Source organism: Orbicella franksi, chromosome 2 (assembly GCF_964199315.1).
Source record: "Orbicella franksi chromosome 2, jaOrbFran1.1, whole genome shotgun sequence".
Taxonomy (NCBI): Eukaryota; Metazoa; Cnidaria; class Anthozoa; order Scleractinia; family Merulinidae; genus Orbicella; species Orbicella franksi.
This window is the reverse complement of record NC_138146.1, coordinates 31,542,624-31,563,159: the sequence shown is the minus strand read 5'-3', so window position 1 is coordinate 31,563,159 and position 20,536 is coordinate 31,542,624. Positions and strand designations below refer to the sequence as shown.

Here is a 20,536-nt window from a genome sequence, read left to right as displayed (position 1 = left end):
AAGAAAAATGATAAACAGTACCGGTAAACGGCAAAGTAGAGTGCAATGGATCATGCGAGTAAATTAGCCTCACGGTGAAAAAAATGACAATGATATTTGAAACTGAGTTTTGATTGGTGTCGCTATCGTCTCTAGAGTGAACAAAAGAGACATGTCAGGGTTCATTTTAAAACAAAAGTTGTTACACAATTGAATAAGCGCGGCATCAAAAGGTCAAATTTAATAATCACTTACCGCAGCGCCTTTTCGAGGCTTTTCGAGTAAGTTAAATACGGTACATCTAATATTCAATCTCTCCTATTACGTTGTTACCAAGGAATGCCAAATAGTGTCCAAACGAAAAATAGCAACACTGATCAGGCAGGGAAAACTAAAACTATTGTGGATTTATTTTGATTCCGTCTAAAAGCTTTCGCAGACCATTTTCGCGCACATTATGGTGGTCTGTATTGATCACCTTTCGACGAATTTGCTTCTTTCTCATCATAAGTTTGATAACAAACGTGGAACAATAATTTTGTTAGTTCCTATTAAAGATAAGATGTTTACCTTCTTAAATAAAGCACAAAAATAACCCAAGCGATAAAAATAGCTGTGGCAGCTACTGCCTTAAGACTGTAAGCAGATCCATCTTTATCGTTCTCCTTGAAAGCGCCATACTGAAACATGTACACAAGACTTGTCATGTACAAAAACCATTCCATCCAGTTATCAATCTTCAATAGATATTTGAATTTCTGAAAGAAAAAGGAAGCAGATAGAAATCAGTTTGCTAAAGCTTTCATTGTAGTTTTTAGTGCGTTTATGTAGTATACATACAGGGGTCTTGTCTAAAAACTGAAACTTAGACAACGCAGTGTATATTCTATAACAATAATGAACCAGCGAGAACACGAAGCAAAAAAATGAAATCGGCTCTAAGCTCGGGAAAATGCGTGTGACTATGCCGCGATTGACTTTATTCTTGTATCTGATTGGATGAGTATATTGCGGGAATTAAATCAAACACCAATGCAAGCGTAGAACCACAAAACCATAGCAAGTCTGGATTAACTCCGACACTTATTGGAGAATTGCTCTAATGTGATTTAAAACGTGATTTTTGATAACGAATTTCAGAGCAAAGCTTGGGAGATTGATGAATGGATTCAAATTAAACAGCTACGTGTTTCTTCAGTGAGACTACATAGAAAGAAAGAAGAAATATCTTAATTGGCCACTCCCTCGATGGGGATTATCAGGGTCAAGAGAAACAAATGATGAAACAAAGACAACGTAAATGAACATAACGTGGTTAAGAATCCCAACTGGCAGGAGACGGACCAGTTGGCTATTTACAAACCTGACCGAGGAGTTAAACTTGGGACTACCGAGAACAACACCAGCTGGTGGTCAGAACGGGACTTGAAGCCTCCACCACCGGATTTCAAGTTCGGCTCCCTAACCATGCACTTGGCCAGTTAGTATGTCAAACTACAGTCTCCCAGCCCCGTTCGAATTTCTTGCCAGCGACTTTTATATGTTTTAGATCTGTTTCTCATAGTGTGATTTACAGCAGTGTCTCACCTCGTCCCATATTTGGAAAATTTCTTTAAGCAGATGAAACAGACTCATAACGACAATCGTGAAGCGAGGGATATCCAGGAGAGCATCCTGTTGCTTGCTGCTGTTCTCCAGTAACACGGTCATGGTGGTCAACATCACCAAAAACAAAATATAAAATCCTAGATTCATTACGTAAGCCTTCCAACCCACGCTCCGCCTGAAATGTGAGAAAAAGTGTTTTCATGAACCGCTGTTTCGCTGCTAATATGCCTCCGAACTTCTTAAATTGATCTCGTACTTCAAAAATAAAATATGACTGTTTGTGCAAGGATTTCTCAATTTTAAAAACATAGTTTTAGAAGACTAAAGATGGGAACGCCGGAGACATGGTGAACTACACCTTAAGACAGCAATTTAGAATTTACAATTTAGAAAACAACCTTTAATAAAGCCAGTGTTAAAAACCGTACATACATTTTACAATGCAGATTATGAGTTCAAGATTTCCGAGGTGCATTTCTCGTTCTCCCAAACTTCCACTGGTGTTTGTTTACCTCGACATAAACACGGAAGTGCTCTCTATTTCCAAAAGTAATTACCTCTGAAGCAGAAACTGTTTATCGAACATAATCTCTTACTAAATGTAATGCTTTTTCATTGGCTGCTGTTTGGTACTGGAATTGAATCCTAAACTGATACTTAAACAGAACATTGCGCAAGTCTCCTGGCAACTACATTTTACTGTTTAGCTGCATCTAGGAATTTGTATTGTCTTACCATTTGATGTTCATGATGGCTCCTGTCACAGGATGTGACAAACAGTTCACTCGCTTGTACTTGACCATGGTCTGCAAAGAAATTAACAGAAAACCACGTAAGTGTGCTGTGATTGGTTCAAAAGAAATGCTTATCAAAAGAATACTTCTCAAAGGAATACTTATCCTTGATGGCTACGTGGAACGAATCAAGCTTACATGTAAACTGTCCAGATATTTCTTTGGATCGTGTTTCCTGAGATCCGGCATTCCTTGTAACAACATAAAGTCATACGTCACCTACAGACGGGAAATGCACGTTGGATGGCCTCAGTGGAAAATAATATCACCAAGGAGATACTTTCATGATGTATGCCATATTATCCTAACGTATGAAGTAAGACAAGGAGAATTTGTGTGCTGGCATTAGGCGTCATCGAAGCAAGATTACAGAATCAGCATCAGTGTTGGAAGTTAATTTCAAATAATGATTTCTACAATATTGGTGCCCTTCCTCTTTTACGTTACGGGAACTCAAAGAGTAATTTAGAGGTTTCGAAAAGACTCCTCTGCACGAGGGATTTAAGAAAAACTATACAACGAAACGGCGTAAATCTATTTTTGAAATACCTGGGCCAGGACTGGTATGGTTAAAGCTAACAGAAAATAACAATAAAAAAACCAAGGTGAATATCTTTGTTACGACGGAGACTTACCGAATAGTCTTCACTTTTCTCTTTATCACCGGATTCTTCAACACTTTTATCAAGAAATTTCTGAAACATAAAACACAAAAACACCAGTAATCCAGTTACTTTCAATCAACGTTGTGATTTAGTTGTCTGGTAGATTTCTGAGACGACAAATACTGCCATTCGCCTATCAGTTAACAATTTGAATAGTGACTTGCCATGTATTGTGAAGTAATATATCAAACACGAGGGACAGTGTTTCATCGAGATATCCAAACACCGAGAAGAGAGTTGAAAATACGACGCGCAGCGGAGTATTTTTGACAAAATTCCAGGTGTTTGGATAGCCGATGAAACACTTTCTGGAGTGTTTGATATATCTTCTCAATCGAAATAAAAAACCAACGAGTAAACGGACGAGTAAAATCGTCAAAATCTATGTTAATTAAGACCGGGTATCCAAATAGGCTCGATTACCAGCCGCTGTTCGGGAAAGGAGCCCGCGATCCTCCCCCGAACTACGTAGACCGGACTCGAGAAAGCGGCGGACATCGAGCCTAGTATCTAAACCTCCTTCACGGTTGTGATTTTCTTTGTTTTAACTTGATGAATTCTAAATTAATTTGAGAATGCTATTTCTCTCGCGCTAGTCATTAGTTGGACGCTTCAGTTATCTTTTCTGTGGCTTTAGTGGCTCGGGCTAGTTCTGACTATAAGGCGCTGTCCTTTCTTGTGTGTATTTATATGTATAATGGGCAAGCCGGGAATATTCTTCAGTTTTAGAGTATAGCTCTGAGATGGAGACCCTAATTTCCATTTTAAACACTCAACACAGAGGATTTTTTTGTGACCAGCAATTAATAGTTAAATTATGCGCAGCAAACCTCAGCAGCCAGCGGCATCTTCATGATAAGACGTTGAAGTTGAGTGAGGCCTTCTTCGACATGATGACACATTTCTCTCCACCTGAAAAAAAAACGTAATTAGATAATCGCCGTTTTTAATTGCTTTTCTGTTTCATAAGGTGGGAGAGGGAACGAGGCTGAGGGAGGGAACTGGAAAGAAAGAAACGCTTGGGTTCTCTTGGATTTCTAAGGCACAGTGTCACAAACAGATGAAGATAAGGTGAGGATATCGACGTGTTTTAAATTAAATTTAAAAAAGCGTTTTCGTTAATTGGAAGGGTCGTTATGTTATAAGTGGATGATAGTGACTTAATAATCAACTGTTCTCCTCAAATATTACGGAGCATCATTAAAGATATTACGCAGAGCGTCATTACTTAGCATGTGACATTTTATGACGGACATGTGCAAACTCCAAAAATGCTTCTTTATAATTATTCCCCTCTTGCAAGCATCATTGCCAAGAGATTTTACGTCAATGATCCACAATAAGCCACATTTCACATCTTGGACTTATCGTACCATAAGAACAGCTCTCCGTCTCATGCTCACCGTGTGTGTTCTGCTATACACATGACCACCGGTTCCTTGCCAGCTTCAATTGCAACATCCAATGCATTCTGGTTGTAAGCATTGTACGTCACGTTCTGAGCTTCATGGGATAGGAGATACGTCACTAATGCTGCATGACCATTTTTGGCTGCCAGATGCAAAGCGGTGTCCTGAGAGGAGAGGAGAGGAGAAAGTTAAAAGGTATGTGAAGATTTTTGACATTTCTACTTTGAACACGGTTTCTACTACTGGATCTCTTTTCTTTCCTTCTTCAGCCAAGATTTTAAACTTGGATGAAACGATAGATACACTGCTTTAGAAAAGCGCTATTAAAATGTTACAAAAGTTTAGAAGATTGAGACAGATTGGAAAGAAGAATTTGAAAAACGTCCGCCTCTCTCTAAACTTTAAGAGTCATATCGAACGGTCGTCAATAGCTCATGTTCGGTGTACCAAAATTCTAACATGGCACCGAGGCTTTCTTAGAAAATTTGCAATATTAATTTTGCTCAGAATTTATAAGTTAGAATTTTGATCTATCGAACATGGGCTTTTGTCCTCTACAATTAACCTCACAGTTTCTCACCTGGTCTGCGTTATCTTCCACGTTAATGCAGTTAGGGTTTGAAGTGCAGATCAACTGAACACTCTTTAATGATCCTTTAGCTGCGGCGAAATGTAATGGAGTTCGACCGTCTGTATCCCTGAGGAAATACAACTGAGCGCTCTAAAAAACGGTTTAGACTATTCTGTGGGTCTTTAGAAAAGAACATATGAACCTACGGTGGATATGCTGTAGATCAGCCACAATAGAAACATGGAACCTAACAGCTTATCACCACGAGGCAAAACGTCTTTGACTGTAGTAACTTGTTCTGATTAACGAAAGATAATTGTTTAGTGCTGACCAATTTAGTATATATCGCTAATGAAATAAGTCGTTTGTCAAAGGAACAAGTTGTATTGTCAATATGCGGGAACATTAAAATTATTAAACTAAATTATTATTTGAGAAAATTATTTGAGCTTTGACAGTTCACTGTGCCGAAGCACTTTTCATACGTCTGCATTTCAAGTATAAAAAGCAAGATGCTCTTATGAAATAAAAGGCTTTTTATTGGAAGGCTAAATACCTTTCTATAGTAGCTCCTCTGTCCAGAAGAAACTTGACAACCTTGTCTTGTCCATTAGAAGCCGCCAAGTGGAGTGGGGTGTGATCGCTTAAGTTACCTACATTCATTAAACGAGTCTGTCGACCTTCCATCAACTTTTTTACAATAGGTAGCCAGCCATGACTAAAGATATCAAATGACAACAACAGATAAGAAGAAAAAGAAGTCTCAACTGCTAAAACTATTGATTCATCACAAAAGTAGTTGCCCATCCTTCACTTCTTGTTATCGTAATTCACTGATCGTACCTGGCAGCCAGGTGGAGTGGAGTTTCCAGTTTATTGTTCTTCAAACTTGGATCTGTGCCGTTCTTCAGGAGTAACAGCACACTCTACATAAAAGTCAGATATAAGGACAACAGAAAATTCCAGTTAAATTCGAGGACATCTTGTATGAAGAATACAGGGTTTTCGTTCGGAAAATTTCAAAAGAAAAAGCAATTTAAGCTCTACCTGAGACGAAACTAGGTAAATAAGTAAGAATTGTATTTTAGTCAAGTTTTCTAGCGTACTGATGAAGTCTTTTTGGGGACACTTAACTACATTAAAATAATCATATAGTGTCTACAACTGTTAAAACATAAAATATAAACCAGACGAATTGGTGAAACAATAGAATCAATAAAACAATAAAATCGTTCATAATCAGAGAGGTCAACTCAGATATACCAATCTATATTAAACAAAAAAAATGCCGGAAAAAAGTCAGAAAAATCGAATAACTTGCTGAGTCACAAAGAAATACTCAACGTTAAAACGCTGGAAAGATTAGCAAACTTAATATCTTTAATCTGACCTTAAGGAAACCACCCTGTGCGGCATAGTGGAGAGCTGTGGCTCCTGTACTGTCCTGCTGGTTCACAAGTTTCAGTTCTTGTACATTTGGATCCTGAATAACAAGTCAAACCAGTCAAAAAACACGTGGTACAAACAACTGAAGGCAAGGATTTTACTGACGCCTCAGAACACGATTTGGATTTGATGTTGAAACGAACAACACGTTTTCCTAACCAAGTTTTTCAAAAGTTATATAGGCTTGTCGTGAACCAATTGAAAGTTCTCTTGACAACATTTTATTGGAAACCGTAGTAATATTTCAAGTCAAGCCGCGCATATGAGCTAGCTACTTGATACCTTTTTCCTCAACAAATCTCGGAAAAAAGTGTCATATTACATCGTGTACACCAGCAAATATAACTCGCAGGAACACATTCTTGAGCTTATACGTATTTAGCTTTACCTTCAAAAGTCGCTCAATAGTTCTATCCTGTCCTACTGCCCAGTGCAGCGCGGTTCTCTTTTTCTCGTCCTCGCAAGTGACATCAGCACCACTTTCTAATAGTAGTGACACAACCGCTGAACAGCCATGAGCCGCGGCCAAGAGTAACGGTGTGCATTTCTCGCGATCACGTGGGTTTAAATCTACACCCTGTGAAGAAAATGCATAACTATCACTCAACAGTTGAATAGAATACAGTCACTGTGTTGTTACATTATATCTGACTTTGTCAATTTTCAATATATCCTAAGGCATAACTGGATTCACCAAGACAATGTAGTTTCATTATAACAGCGATCGAATTACCCCCAAACTAATCTATTAAAAACACAGTTTCATAGTTGAAATCAATTCTGCGTGTTGGAGCTCACATAGCTAGGCACTTTCCTTAAAACAATAATACCTCATTACGAGTTATATGCATGAACATTATTCAGTTTACAGTTTGTAAACGCATCTTTAGTAAAAACCCAAAGGCATTGAGTAAGGAGACCAGAGTAGCTCAGATGATTGTCTTGAATCCAAATTTTAAGAACAAAACTTGCACAAAAAGAATAATATAGAGAATTTCAAGTCAGACCAAGTCTGTGGCAGCTGCCTCTTTTGTACAGAGCATACGCGTGAAGAAAAATGGCCTGGTCGGTTGCCGTTCGATTTTTCCGGCACTGCGCATGCACTTTCTCAGCGTTTAAGTTTTAAACAAATCAGAAATGGAATGTAATTGTTTGTCCGTTATTCTTTTTTTGCGGAAGAGGCGGCTTAGCGAAAATGAACTACATTAAGTATGACGCGACCGTCTATTCTACCAGCAACTGAAGGCTGTTGTTCAAAGCACTTGGAATTTAATGGCCTTCAGGTGAACAATGTTCTGATATACTTACATGATCCACCAGAAACTGAACTACACTGACATGATTGTACATGGAGCATCTAAAAAGAAAAAAAAATCGATGAACTTCGTAAACCACGGAATGCTTCGTTCTTTCTGGGACAGATAAGTTCAAGAGTCAACAGAAGTTTCCGGGAGTTATCGTTGCGCCAAGGAATTGCTTCCTAAATTCAGCTCTTCAGTGGAATGACCACCGTTTATATTCTAATGTAACATGAAACGACCAACGGTATATATTGTCAGTCAGCTAACGTAACCATCTGACTATGAAGATATTAAAGGGGAGAATTCTAAACACAAAGCAGAAAAGATGTTCGCTTTGATGAAGTAAGCTAATATTTAGTTGAAAACGAAGCTTACAGGATTCTAACCTATGACCTTGGTGATGCATGAGCTGGTAAATTGCAAATTCTCTCGTCACTGGTCAAAATTCGATGAATGCTGGGTTTTTTCTTTCTCGGCCCTCTTTGCTGCTACACAAAATTCCCCTTTTTCAAAAGTATATATACTCCACCTAAAATACTCTTAGCCAATGGGCACAAGCATATCAAGAAACAGGCTGCTTTTCGAATTGTTACTGACCTATGCAAGGGTGTCATGACCTCTTTATCCACCAAAGCGTGTTGGAAGGCAGCTGGATCATGTTCGTATAAACACTGAAGGATTTCTGGTGCACCAAGACGACAAGCCAGGTGGATTGGAGTACCACCATCTAACCTCTATTTTGAAAAATATAAAGTTGAAAAGAAAATCAGCGAACCAAAACCACATTCAATAAAGCACGTTGCCATTTTAAGTCGAGGAGGAACCGATTCATTCCTTTACTTTGCGAAGGAACGAAAGGACGCTGCCGAATCTAAGATGCTTGCCATACCATATTATGCCGTGATAAACCACTCGGCTCAACGTAGAGTTAACTTACTCTGCGGTTATGGTATTTGAAATACATAAAGTTTAACTTACCTTGACAGCTGTTACAGAGCAACCGTGGTCCAAACACAACTTAACCGCCTGAAGAAAACATATAACAAAAAGGGTGCACACATAGACCCTATTCATAAATGGCTGTCAATTTAAAATTCTTTTGTATGCATTTAAATTAGCCCAACTAACCTGGTTTGAGGGTAAAAATTCTTTTAAATTATAAACTCAAAAACGAGATTAGCTGGGCTAATTTTAACACCAGGACAGAATTTGTCATTGGCAGCCATTTATGAATAGGGTCTATAAATTGTTGTAACTCGAACATCGAGAAGTTCTCACATGAAAGAAATAACTTTTTTTTTTTTTTACAGGTTACCTTCAAAACACCGCTGTCTATTGCGAGATGCAGCAGAGAACTCCCCTCAAAGTCGACACAGTAAATCAGGTCAAGCTTCTGTTTTGTGCCTCTCTGGACTTCGTTACCTGTAATAAAACAAAGAGACTAGTTTCAGCGACAAAAGAAGAAAGCCCTCCAATGCGCAAGCGTTGAAATGCTTGTTACATTTCTCTAAGTCAAATTGACTCTTACCATGATTTTTTTGGAGTTCAAATCATTGCAGAGATATCCCCCAACACAATAGGTTTTTTTAGAATTAGCTACAAGGTTCTCCCTTGACTCGGAACTTTTTCCAAATATTTGGTTGTGACGATAAATTAAAACGGTAGGAGCTCCCGTCTCATTGATCTGATCTGGGTATTCTTCATGGCAAAGACTACATCAACGATCGGCATCAGAAGCATATAACCCCGAAGCGTGTTAATTCCTTTTATATGTTCAGAACAATGCTGGGTTTTTTACCCGACAGATCAGAACCCACGGATTTTCCTTGCCCAAATATGGAATCAGAGGATTGAAGGCAAGCTTGTTTAAATAATGGCTTCTGTTGGCATACACATACCCTCTAAAGTGAGGTAAGAATATTTCATCCGTAATCTTAGGTCAGTTGTGTTCATTCTGTGCAAATTCCGCAGAGAGTGAAGATATTTTTGTGGCTGCAAAAAATTAGGTAATCTCGCTCCCAGGGTCCCCTCGAAGTCGGAATCCAAGATGGAGGCAGTCTCCGGGACTATAGCCGCCATCTTGGAATTTGACATCAGTACCGAAGGCCTCGTGGATGGATGATAAGGCTTATCATGACTTACATTTCTTGAAGAACAAGGCCATGATGTCCGCTGACCCCTTCTGAGTAGCCACGCTAAGCGGGGTCATATGATCCAGTCCTCTGGCCGTAACCTTGGCACCACAGTCCAACTGAGGAGACAGTTACCAAGACAAACATCATTTCCACTTTGTTGTTGATAGGAAATAGCATTAAGACGATGTGTGAATAGAGAAAAATGAGCAGCATTCGAGTCAGACAGGACTCCCGCAATTTTGGAGCCTCGCTAATGAACAAGGTCCAGGCATATACAAAGACTGCACTTGTAAGACATCTACATAACCGGACATCTTTTCAGCTCGCATAAGTGTCTGTTCACTGGGAGATTGAACTCCTTGTACGACTTTACCTGCGAAGTGGAGGCGCGATGGGCTAATGGCTATGGTGTGTTGGAGCCCGCCGGTCCGAGTTTGGGCAGTTTTTCGGGCTCAATGCGTTTAGTTCTTAGGTAAAACGCTTTGCCCCACAGTGCGTACTTCCCTGTTCCATTCTATTCAGCATAAGCCTAATTTTCTTTTTTAACAAACGAGTTTCACCCAAGCTATCTTACCACAATTATTCAGTTGTACTGGCAGATTTTCGATTGGTCTAGCAAGTTTTATTAGCATTCATCTCGTTATTTACGTTATACTTACAAGCTTTTGGCAGATTTCTAGGGCGCATCTATGTTCTAAATGAGCAGCACTATGCAAAGGAGTGTACTTGTTTCGTCCTTCGATGTTAACGTTGGTTGTCTTGTGATTCAGTAATGCCTCCGGAGAAAACAGATGCAAAACACGAGTCGTGAGAGAAAACGAAAAAAGACACTAAGAAGTACTTCATATAGTACAAAGAAGAGCACGGATCTTAAGGTGATTCCTTAGTAAAAGAACTCGCCATAGATTTCCGATGAAACTTGGTATGCTGTTGTTACAGGACAAGAAGATATTAAAAACGTAATAAAAGAGGGGTCACCATGCTTGTTTTTACGCCACAATGCTGACAAATACGGTTATTTAGGTGACTTTTGGTAATCTCCGTGTGCAACAAATAAGCTCGATTATTTTTCAATGCAGCGTGTTATATCACGCAGAGTTTGACTTTCTTTGATTGTTTATTCGCGTACGTCTCAGAAAAAATGTTTTCAAATACCCTGCATTTTTTTATTCTTTATAGGAAACATACTTTGTAGTATTTATTTCATTGCCAAAAAAATAGCCATACATTTCTACTAATTTTTTTCTCAGTTATTGAGAATATTGTTCTCACTGAAATTATTAAATTAAAAGTGGCGGTCACCGTGCTCGTTTAAGAGAAAAGAAGCATTATTTCGCTTTCGAGCTTAGTTTGAGAGAAATCTCTTGCGTTTTGTACGCGCACGCGCTTATGTGCGCGCGCTAATGACGCGAAAATCGTGCGCAGTAGGGATGCGCAATGCAATACTAAAGAATCACCTTAAAGTTTCGATCACTTAGTTCATCTTCAGACATTGTTTCTAATCTGACCGAGCATTCTCAGAAATGTTATTTAAGTTATTTAAACCCTACCTCGACCACTTCAATGTTTCCAGTCCGCACCGCGGCGTGCAGTGGTGCCTCCTCTCTGTGGTCTTTAAGGTTAGGATTTGCATGGTTGTGGAGGAGATATTTCACGGTATTGACCTGGCCTGCTGATACGGCACAGTGAAGCGCGGTTTTGCCATAACTGTCTCTTTTGTCGATGTCTGAGGAAGCAGAGAAATAAAAGTCTGTTAAACTCTGTAAATTGTTAAAACTAAACGAAAAAACAAATCTTTTGAATCTACGAATAGGAAAATGCTGTTTCCCACCGTCTTTTCAGGCAGGTGTGGTCGACTGAAACCAATCTTAAACGTTTTAGATAACAACTGTGGGTTACGTTCCCCTGGAGGAAGTTCCTCTCCAAGAGAGTACCTTTTTCAGATTGCACGTATTATGAAAAGGTGGAGATTTTGCAAACAGGTGGTAGAAAAGAGTTGGGAAAACTGATATTTAAGGTCTCCTATTAACGTCTACCTCGCAGGGTTTTACAAAAGAGTTGCAGCGTTTCTACTGCAAGTGTATGAAAGGAGTGCGCTTACTATGGAAGGGTTAGCTTTTCTGTCAAAATGGTATATTTGGGTTTGGGTTTGGGTTTGGGTTTGGGTTTGGACATAGGGTTAGGGCACCCCTATATAAAGCTTTGTTGAGAGTAAATTCCAGGTGACAAAAACGCAGTATAAAAGCTACAAGTCAGTAAAAGAGCCACACAACGAGGCAATATTGTGCGCATCAAGCTGTAATTTAACCTTCATTCTGTTGAAGAAGTGCTCTGATTTCCTGCGTGTTTCCTTTTCTGGATAAAGTGTGGATTGTTTCCCTCTCACTGTCGCCATAATCACCTGACTAAAAAGAAGATAATTCCGTCAATTACTGATAAAGCTAGGCTTCATCGCGAGGGATCTGAACAGTGACCAAATGGACACGTTAGTGCACTGGACCTTCGATCGAGAGTTGAGATCCTAACCTGAATTTCAGCCGTCTCCTCGATCAAGTAGCCAACTCCCGTTCCCCCGTCCTTTTAAGAGTGTGCGACTCGCTAATATAGCTTTCAAGCCACAAGACGAAACATAAAAAAGTCTTGGCTAGAGACTTTCACTTTCACTTCACGGTTAATATTTTTTACGGCTTACGGTTACATGTAAAATTTTCCAATTTCTACGCCTAAGGGCAAAATTTTTGGTCCGTTTTACGGGTAACGGTTTATCCGTTGACACCCTCTAGAAGAAACAATTTACGTAGAGTCAAAAGTGCTGAGAGGAGAAGCCAACGACGTTCCTCAACTACGGTATGATGCGTTGAATTTTCAAAATTAATTTTCCACGAAATCAGCAAGACCAGTAAAGAGAATAGCATTTCGAACTTCTGTGTTAGCAAAAGTGGAAATCCTTCTCCGGGCAAAGATAAAATCTCTTTTGATTGATACGACCGCAACTTGAGTGCGAGCCGAAGCCAAACTGATCGCTATTTTAGCCCTGTCGCCAAGCGGTGGCCGTCCAGCCAGGCAAAACTACGTGGATCATCAAAACTGATGCATGATATATACCTTGAAAGCCAAGTACTAGCCCTGTACACTTTGAAATATATGAGTAAGTAGAACTGAAATTTACATCTCTTCCAAAAATCTAACACATAAAGTATCACTCTCGAGCAAGAGGCTACTGATGATCTTGTCTCAAGCACTTTCGTCGTCATCTTTTTTCATCTTTTTTATTTTTTCACAAATCAACCATCGACATCCTCACCGTCGGATCCAACTTTAATGTTTTTCCATACACGAGTATTAAAACGGAAATGCACCGGATCAGTCACTTTTTTATATGTAATTTGCCAGTAGTGCCCAAGTGTACCAAGGATTAGTCCATTGTTGAGAGTGTATCAGAAACAAAGATAATTAGAAAATTGATACTTAGCTAGCTAAAGCAACGTCAAGTTAAATTTGAACATCATTTTTGAACGCAAGCCTGAATCAGTTATGAAAGCTCGGCAAGTCTCAAAAATCGAAAGGCAGCGAAACCTCTTATTAAGACATATTATTATTCTCAGTATACTGGTAGAAAACAGGCCCGGGTCACCCGACAGTGTATACAGTCGATTGTATTGAGACTGCCTAACAGTTTGTCCAACGAAACAAAGCGCTTTAGAGGAAACATGTTAACAGACAAAACGCAAAAATACTGACCAACGCGAGGTACATGGTGTGAAAAAAGGATAGTTGTCTTGGTTCGTGATTTTTCAATTCAAAGTGTCTCAGATGAAAAGATATACCACGTTACCGATGAAAATTACAATGTAATTTCTTGGAAAAATTAGATTACCTTGCACCTCGCCGGAATACAGCGTTGACATTTCATGACTTGAGAAAAATTCTAGCCAGAGCATCATGAGCCCAGACGAGGAATTCGATTTTTTAGCATTTTTTTTCCTTTGGTTTAAACAGCAAGAGAGTCCGAACATCTGCTGATAAATTTTAATTATTTAAACCTAATATTTTGCAGATAAAGAATAATTTGTCCACGCAAGAAATATAAACCTTGTCAGTCCTTTCGTTCCAAAACAAAACCGAAACTGGAATTAATCTGCTCCCTGTTTTTGACCAAAAAACCACGGAAATGGACCGGGTAAAGAAAACTATAAAACTTTTAGTTCGTTCTCTTGAAAATCAGAACATCAGTTACATTGATCACTACTAAAATAAAAACCGCAGACTCGAGGTAACTTACATTTAAATTGGATCATATTTGCTTTGATGAAAACTTATTGGCTGAAAGCAAAGTAAGCCAACTGAAAGAGTTTGCTGTCAAGCCATTCCGATGATCTGTATCAAAATAATTTGAATTTGACATTGAAACTGTGGTGAAACCTTGGCAAGAAGGCAAACACTGCCCACCTCCCATTTGATCAACCTCTGACTAAAAGACCGAGGGTAATTCGCATTTTTAGGCTCTCACATAAAATCGATGCTCAGTGACACTTGTCAACTTGACATGTTTGTGATACAAGAATTTTTTGGTGGGAGGTATGTGGGGGGCGGGGGGAGAGAGACATGTATAAGTTATTGACCGAGTGTGAAGTCAAAATGGCTAAATATTGACCAAGATTATTTCACGTATTTACAGACAACGCATATTTTTGTTGGGCGGAATGAAGGCAATTTTGTTTATTATCCTTCAAATATTTTTCCGCAACACGCGCAGTTCTGAAAACTGGGAAATATCACTCGGATATTCAGCAGTTTTAGCCGGGGCATATTAAGTCACATGACACGATTAGACCAATCGCGCGCGAGCCAAAATGTTTGATGATCATAATTATTATCATGCCTTAGTACGCCTATCAAATTGCAATTCGCTGAACACCTGTTTGTGTTATTATCATTGAGGATTCCATGCGTTTGACTCGTGAATTTGATCGGAAGCCTATTGTGGGCGCGTCCGACATTTTCAAAAGGTCCTTCCTTAACTTGTGAGGGTCTAACATAGCGTTTCTGCCGGAGAACTATGAGCTGATCGTCGCCTTGGAAATGTTATGCTCTAAAATACAAATATTAGCCTGAAAAAGAAGTTCGAGGCCTTCCTCTTCTGCTCCCCCTTACTCCACTCCCCAGGACGTTTTCTCGTCTCTCCCCAAGCCTCTTCCGAGTTTGAAAACAAGATGGCGCTCATTTGATCAAAATGCACTAGCTCGCCAAAATACGCCTGCATTAATTGCAGCTATCGAAGGATAGAATGAGACACCCACCTTTGTTTCATACGAAATAGTCTTTAATTTGGGAGCAGTTTTTCGACTCCAAACACGAAAGATCAGTTCATTGCTTTGGCAGCCATTTTGTTTACAATGGTCATGCAAACGTCGCCCCTCTCATGAAATACCTTGGTCAGCGGAATTACCACCAAAAAAGCGTTTACTACCCATTAACTGACTGCTGTCCGAGTGAGTCAATTTTTTCTTCCCCAACTAACTGCTATAACTCCCTTTAGCTACGCCATCACTATGTTGAAAAGCACAGAAAACGAAATAATTGTTATCGGTCAGGTTTATCGAGTCAAATTTTGGTCTTATCCTTATCCTATGGACCGGGTATTCGCAGTGTTTCTGAAGTTCCACCACTGGGATTTGTACAAATGAGCTTGCCATATTGTGGGGTATTTGCAACATTTTCGCATATGTTTTATATTTTTTAAAAAAATACCTCACTTATACCCGGGGGAAATGAACAGCGAATTGACGACGCCATTATTCCAGTCAGAAACGTTACACCTGATTACGATACGCGATTTTATTATAGAAACACCGGTGAAATACCAGGTGAGCTTTCACACGAAAACATGACGTCTTCGGATTTTCCTCGGAAATCTTCGGAAAATGTTCGGAAACGTCAGCCTAGTTTTCGGACAACTTTAGAAGAATCTTCGGAAATCTTTGGAAAGCGTTCGAAAATCTTCAGAAAATCGTCAAAAAAGTCCTAATTAGTAAGTTTATATAATAAACAAAATAATACATGGTTGCTTGTAGATATGGAATATCTCTTCTCTTGTTCAACTTTATATCTCGTAAGATATCGAGTTGAACACTTCATATCTACGCGCCCCACGTATTATTCTCTATATATTGTTATTATAGAAAGAAACACAAGCAACACTTTCAAGTCCGTGACTGTAGACCGATTATATAATTAGCAACATTGCAGATGCACAAGGTAATTTTGTCTATTTACTCACGTCCGGCAGCTTTTATGTGCTCTTAATTGATTTTTTGTGAACAAGGTCTAATACCTTTCACCTCAGAAGCCAATCACGACAATTTTACAATTAATGAGATGTGATTTTTGCGGCACAAAAAATTGGAAGTGATTTTAAAAATGAAACCATACCGGATTCACAATATTCAGAGTGCAATAAGTAGTCGGCAAATATAAGAGATGGAAAAAAATTGATTGGCTGTTATAACAACAGCATATATACAGAAGAGCATATTCAATCTGAATAAATAATTCAAAAGGAAACAAACAAATTACTCCTTGAATTCTGAGGCCAGCTCTAAAAGTTTGGTTTTGGAAATCTCTCGGGATACCTGATTTTTGGTTATTAAACGTTTACTTCTTACAAGCCCGAGAAATCTTTGCACATATTTTTCACTTGAGTAAAGCGAGATTCAAAAACTTCCATGCGAAAAATAATATCACTCAATTTATTTGACATTCCTCGATTTCGAGCAACTCATCTATTGAAATATTCCGCTCTGATTCGTTATCCAGATATTTCGTGTCGCACTAGGATAATTATGAAAGTTACATTCTTCTTTAAAACTGATCTATTTGACAACATTATTTCATATGAGTCATACGTTATGAAAGATAACAATTTTTGTTCCTTTTTCCCCAGAATTTTTCCAATTGTTTTCACCGATGCAAAACTGCAAACGGATGACGAAAATTATTCAAGCCAGCTTCTTGTTTACCTCCTCTGTACAGTAACTTGCTTGCCAACTTGGTTATGTCCGGGATATACAAACAGATGGTATAAATTTCATGCGTACAATTGTCATCCAGATAACATTCTTCAATTTTGTTCAGAGGTAAACATTAATTTCCCTTGTTGCAATATATATTATTAATCTTTATCAGTAACGTTAAAGTGTGAACTATTATGGTCAAACCATGGACTCGTGCAGGAATTGAATCATTTAGAATATCTAAACTAAACTGAGAAATTAGTTTGCTTGCAGCGCAAATCGAGGCGAGGCAAAACGGACCTTCTTTGAGAGAAATAACAGAGATAAGCGATTATGCAATTGTTCCCCCAAAGCGAATACAACCGTCTTTGACTATCACAAGAGATTGAGATATTTTCATAAACTTAAACGATAGGACTAATGTATATTACGCATGATACTTTGAGGGATACAATTTACTGTGTCTTACCTTCATATCGTAAGTATCGACTTCTTCTTCTTTTGCAAACAAATCCTTCACAAGAACCCGCCGGTTTACAATTTTGAGCAGCGATTGCGACCGCAACGGAATATCCCCATTAATCTCTGAGCCATATAAAACTGAGAGCGAATTTGCACTGTGACTTCTTTTCCTCAAAGTAGTTTTGTCAGCTTGGCCTGATTTCACCTGTTCGTAAGGAATATCATTCCCTCTTCCTATGTCTTGTGGAACAGACAGACATAAACTGTCATACTGAATCCGCTTCAAATACGGTTGACCCCGTCTTGATCTTGTTTTCAATCCGTCGTCCTGGTCGGTTTCTCCCAAGACGTCGTTGATTTTAACTCGCACCTCACATTCGTCCAGCGAGTCATTACAGTCATCAATTATGCCATCATCTGAGTCGGGTCTAACTCGCGCAATATACTTCACTTTACCCCAGTTTGTAGCCATTACATTGAGGTTAAAAGTAAATTAAAATATGTCTTCCAAGTAAATGCAGTTAAGGTATGATTTTCGACGAGTTGCGAGTTCGCTCATAAATTTAAAATTGGCCATACTTTGCGTGGTCAAATTCGCGAGGGAAAAAGTAAAGCGCTGATGTCGTACTTCTTCAAGCGGCACATTTACGTCGCTCTTCGCTCTCTCCTTATTTAGTAGACTTTGTGTCAACGAAAATTTCTCTTGGTCCTTAAGAATCAGAACTTCCTTTGAAAATTAAAATACAACTAAGTCGAACATAGATATTTTTAGCTTCCATTATCTCTTGAGAAAGGTTTGTTTTCGTCAGGTAAAATGCATGGTGATATGACCGAAGGCTATTGTGAATTATCTAAAAAAAAAAAAAAGATATATCTATACATACACGAATGACGTTTTACTTAAATCCCGCCGAAAATGAACCACAATTTGTCCAAGGTTAGAAAAAAAAACATTGAAAGTTGTCTTAAACGTATGCATTTATTATACAAATCTACCCTTGTCAATTACACTGTGTAGTGGAGAAAGATCTCGCGCGCGCTTATTGGTCCGAATAATACAAATAGTCGTGATCAGCTGTCAGTATTAAACAAAGCCTATATCTTTCTCAATTGCTTCGTGAATAATTCGTATGTGAATTAACCTGGGTTTGTTGCGCAGAACAAAATCAAAATAACTGGTGAGTTTTTGAACTAAAACAGCGCCAGTTTGACGGATAAGACCCAGATTACTCCTCAAAGTTAAACAGCGCGCGCAGAGTGGAACATGAGATCAGCAGCACAAAGAGCCAGAGAAATTTTTAAAAAATCGATGGTCCTTAATCGGTCCTTGGGTGGCGAAATGCTTTGCCTCGCGGGTTCAAAGACGAGACGTTGCGCAAGAGGTGACGTAGTTCGTGTCTTCTTGACAACGCATGTGCGCTCAAAGAGAAAAGTGGTTGCCATGGTTGTCTGTCTTGGCTAAGAGACAAGATGAAAATGCGAGACAACTGGTCTATTTCTGCCAATTCATACGGACGGTAAATCTAAATCCGTCGGCGTAGTTAAATTATTGGACGATGTATAGCGATGTATTATAGTGGTCAGCTCTCCTCCGAACTCAACTGTCCACAAATGAACGCATTTCGGATGCATTCATAAATGAATAACAAGACTTTTTATCTTTCCAAACACGATAAAAGGTAAATTAATCATATTATTATGTTTCCGTCCCCAATCACTCTCTGAAGAGATAAATTAAGCTTCATTTTGTTTTAAGCATTGAGCAATACCTTGGAAAATAACGCTACAAATAGATAATACGGAGTTGGAACTGCAATCGCTAAGAAAGCGCAGATTATGCCCTGCACCAAATGCTCTGAGAACATCTGTTGAGCTTAAAACGAACAGAGTGCTTAATTCAATTCTTAATTTAGTATATTTATCAGTGAAGACAGAATAACAATAATGTGGTAATCTGGTGTGAAGATCAGTAAATTTCATCAATTTCGTGTGAAATGCCGTCTTAGAGAGTTTTTCCCAGTATTTGCTGGGCAACAATGAACAGCACTCACGAGATGATGAAAATATATTCTACATAGATAATAACAATAAGCACACCTTCGGATTAATATCCCTACGTAAGCATTCTTCATAAACTAGCTATAATTACCAAACCAACTGTGTCACGTATAAAAATATAAAAACTCGAATAAGCGTCCATCATAAGTGTTGGTGTGCCGTGTGAAATATATCTACATTAGCTTTGTCGTCATTTTACTTGTTTTCCGAACCCTTAAGCTTGTGCTGTATATTTTTCTCAAACTTTACAAACTGGTAATCTGCTTAACAAAGAAAAACACTACTTTTTTAGCCAACGTAGAAGATTTTTTTGTGGAAACCGAAAATGTGCTGGGTAAATGTACACCACTGTCTGTTCTTCATATCATTTCTTTCTCTTCTCTCTTCTCATTGCCATGCAGATCAGTTTGTCGGATATTTTTCTTATTGTATCAGGTGTAAACACAGAATAGTCAAGAAATTCTTAGGCGTTAATTGTCAGTTGTGTGTGCAGTTTAAATCGATTGAAAAACTTTCACCAACCAAATTGATTTGCTTGTTATGTATATCCCAGCAGGGTAAAAGTTCACCGTACAGATCTATCTCGCCCCGTTTGTTCGTCAAAAACTATATATATAAATTAAGGTAAACGATTATTTATCACGTGGCAGCAACTTTGGTGCCTTTTAAGTCGCGACCCATCCTTATCTAAATCTTTGTCAATTCCCTGACTATATAGTATTCATTTCTGAGGGGAAATTGAGAGCAAGCAATTTCTTCCTGAGATGTTTTTAAAGATTCTTCTCTTCTTTTTATTCATTAACAGTTAACCCCGTTTGCATCAATTGCAACAGATCGCGAAAGACGCGCGAGAACTACGCGAATGTCCTCGCGAGACGTTAGTTTTTCGGTCTGTCGCTGACGGTATATACCAGTAGATTATGTTACCTCCCTAGAATCAAAATGTTTGATTTAAATCATCTTGATCTAACATAGTCTGCTTAGCTGCAGTCAATCAGTTGCATGGTGGGAAAATCTTATATGTACTCCATAAGTTTTAAAATTGTTCGAAGTCAGCTTTTCCTCGCGTGTACTTCTCTACGCACGCACTTGAGC

General features: G+C 38.7%; 1 protein-coding gene across 4 annotated transcripts in view; it reads right to left on the bottom strand.

The window, feature by feature from the left end:
• Positions 1–20,536, bottom strand: part of LOC145479281 (transient receptor potential cation channel subfamily A member 1-like) — a 29,589-nt gene that overhangs the window by 6,749 nt on the left and 2,304 nt on the right. Inside the window, exons 1-21 of one of the 4 annotated variants that reach the window (XM_081457598.1) lie at positions 17,391–20,536; positions 12,217–12,313; positions 11,459–11,634; positions 10,568–10,684; positions 9,916–10,024; positions 9,089–9,195; positions 8,752–8,799; positions 8,371–8,507; positions 7,781–7,829; positions 6,861–7,049; positions 6,417–6,509; positions 5,870–5,952; positions 5,583–5,744; positions 5,036–5,153; positions 4,450–4,619; positions 3,877–3,958; positions 3,017–3,076; positions 2,520–2,600; positions 2,323–2,393; positions 1,567–1,762; positions 550–737 (exon numbers count right to left, since the gene is read on the bottom strand). The exon at positions 17,391–20,536 is cut by the window's right edge and continues 2,304 nt beyond it. In XM_081457598.1, the coding sequence (XP_081313724.1) occupies positions 550–737; positions 1,567–1,762; positions 2,323–2,393; positions 2,520–2,600; positions 3,017–3,076; positions 3,877–3,958; positions 4,450–4,619; positions 5,036–5,153; positions 5,583–5,744; positions 5,870–5,952; positions 6,417–6,509; positions 6,861–7,049; positions 7,781–7,829; positions 8,371–8,507; positions 8,752–8,799; positions 9,089–9,195; positions 9,916–10,024; positions 10,568–10,684; positions 11,459–11,634; positions 12,217–12,313; positions 17,391–17,855 (2,798 nt within the window). In that variant the 5' untranslated portion in view covers positions 17,856–20,536. The other 3 variants (XM_081457600.1, XM_081457599.1, XM_081457601.1) reach the window with 3 other exon arrangements.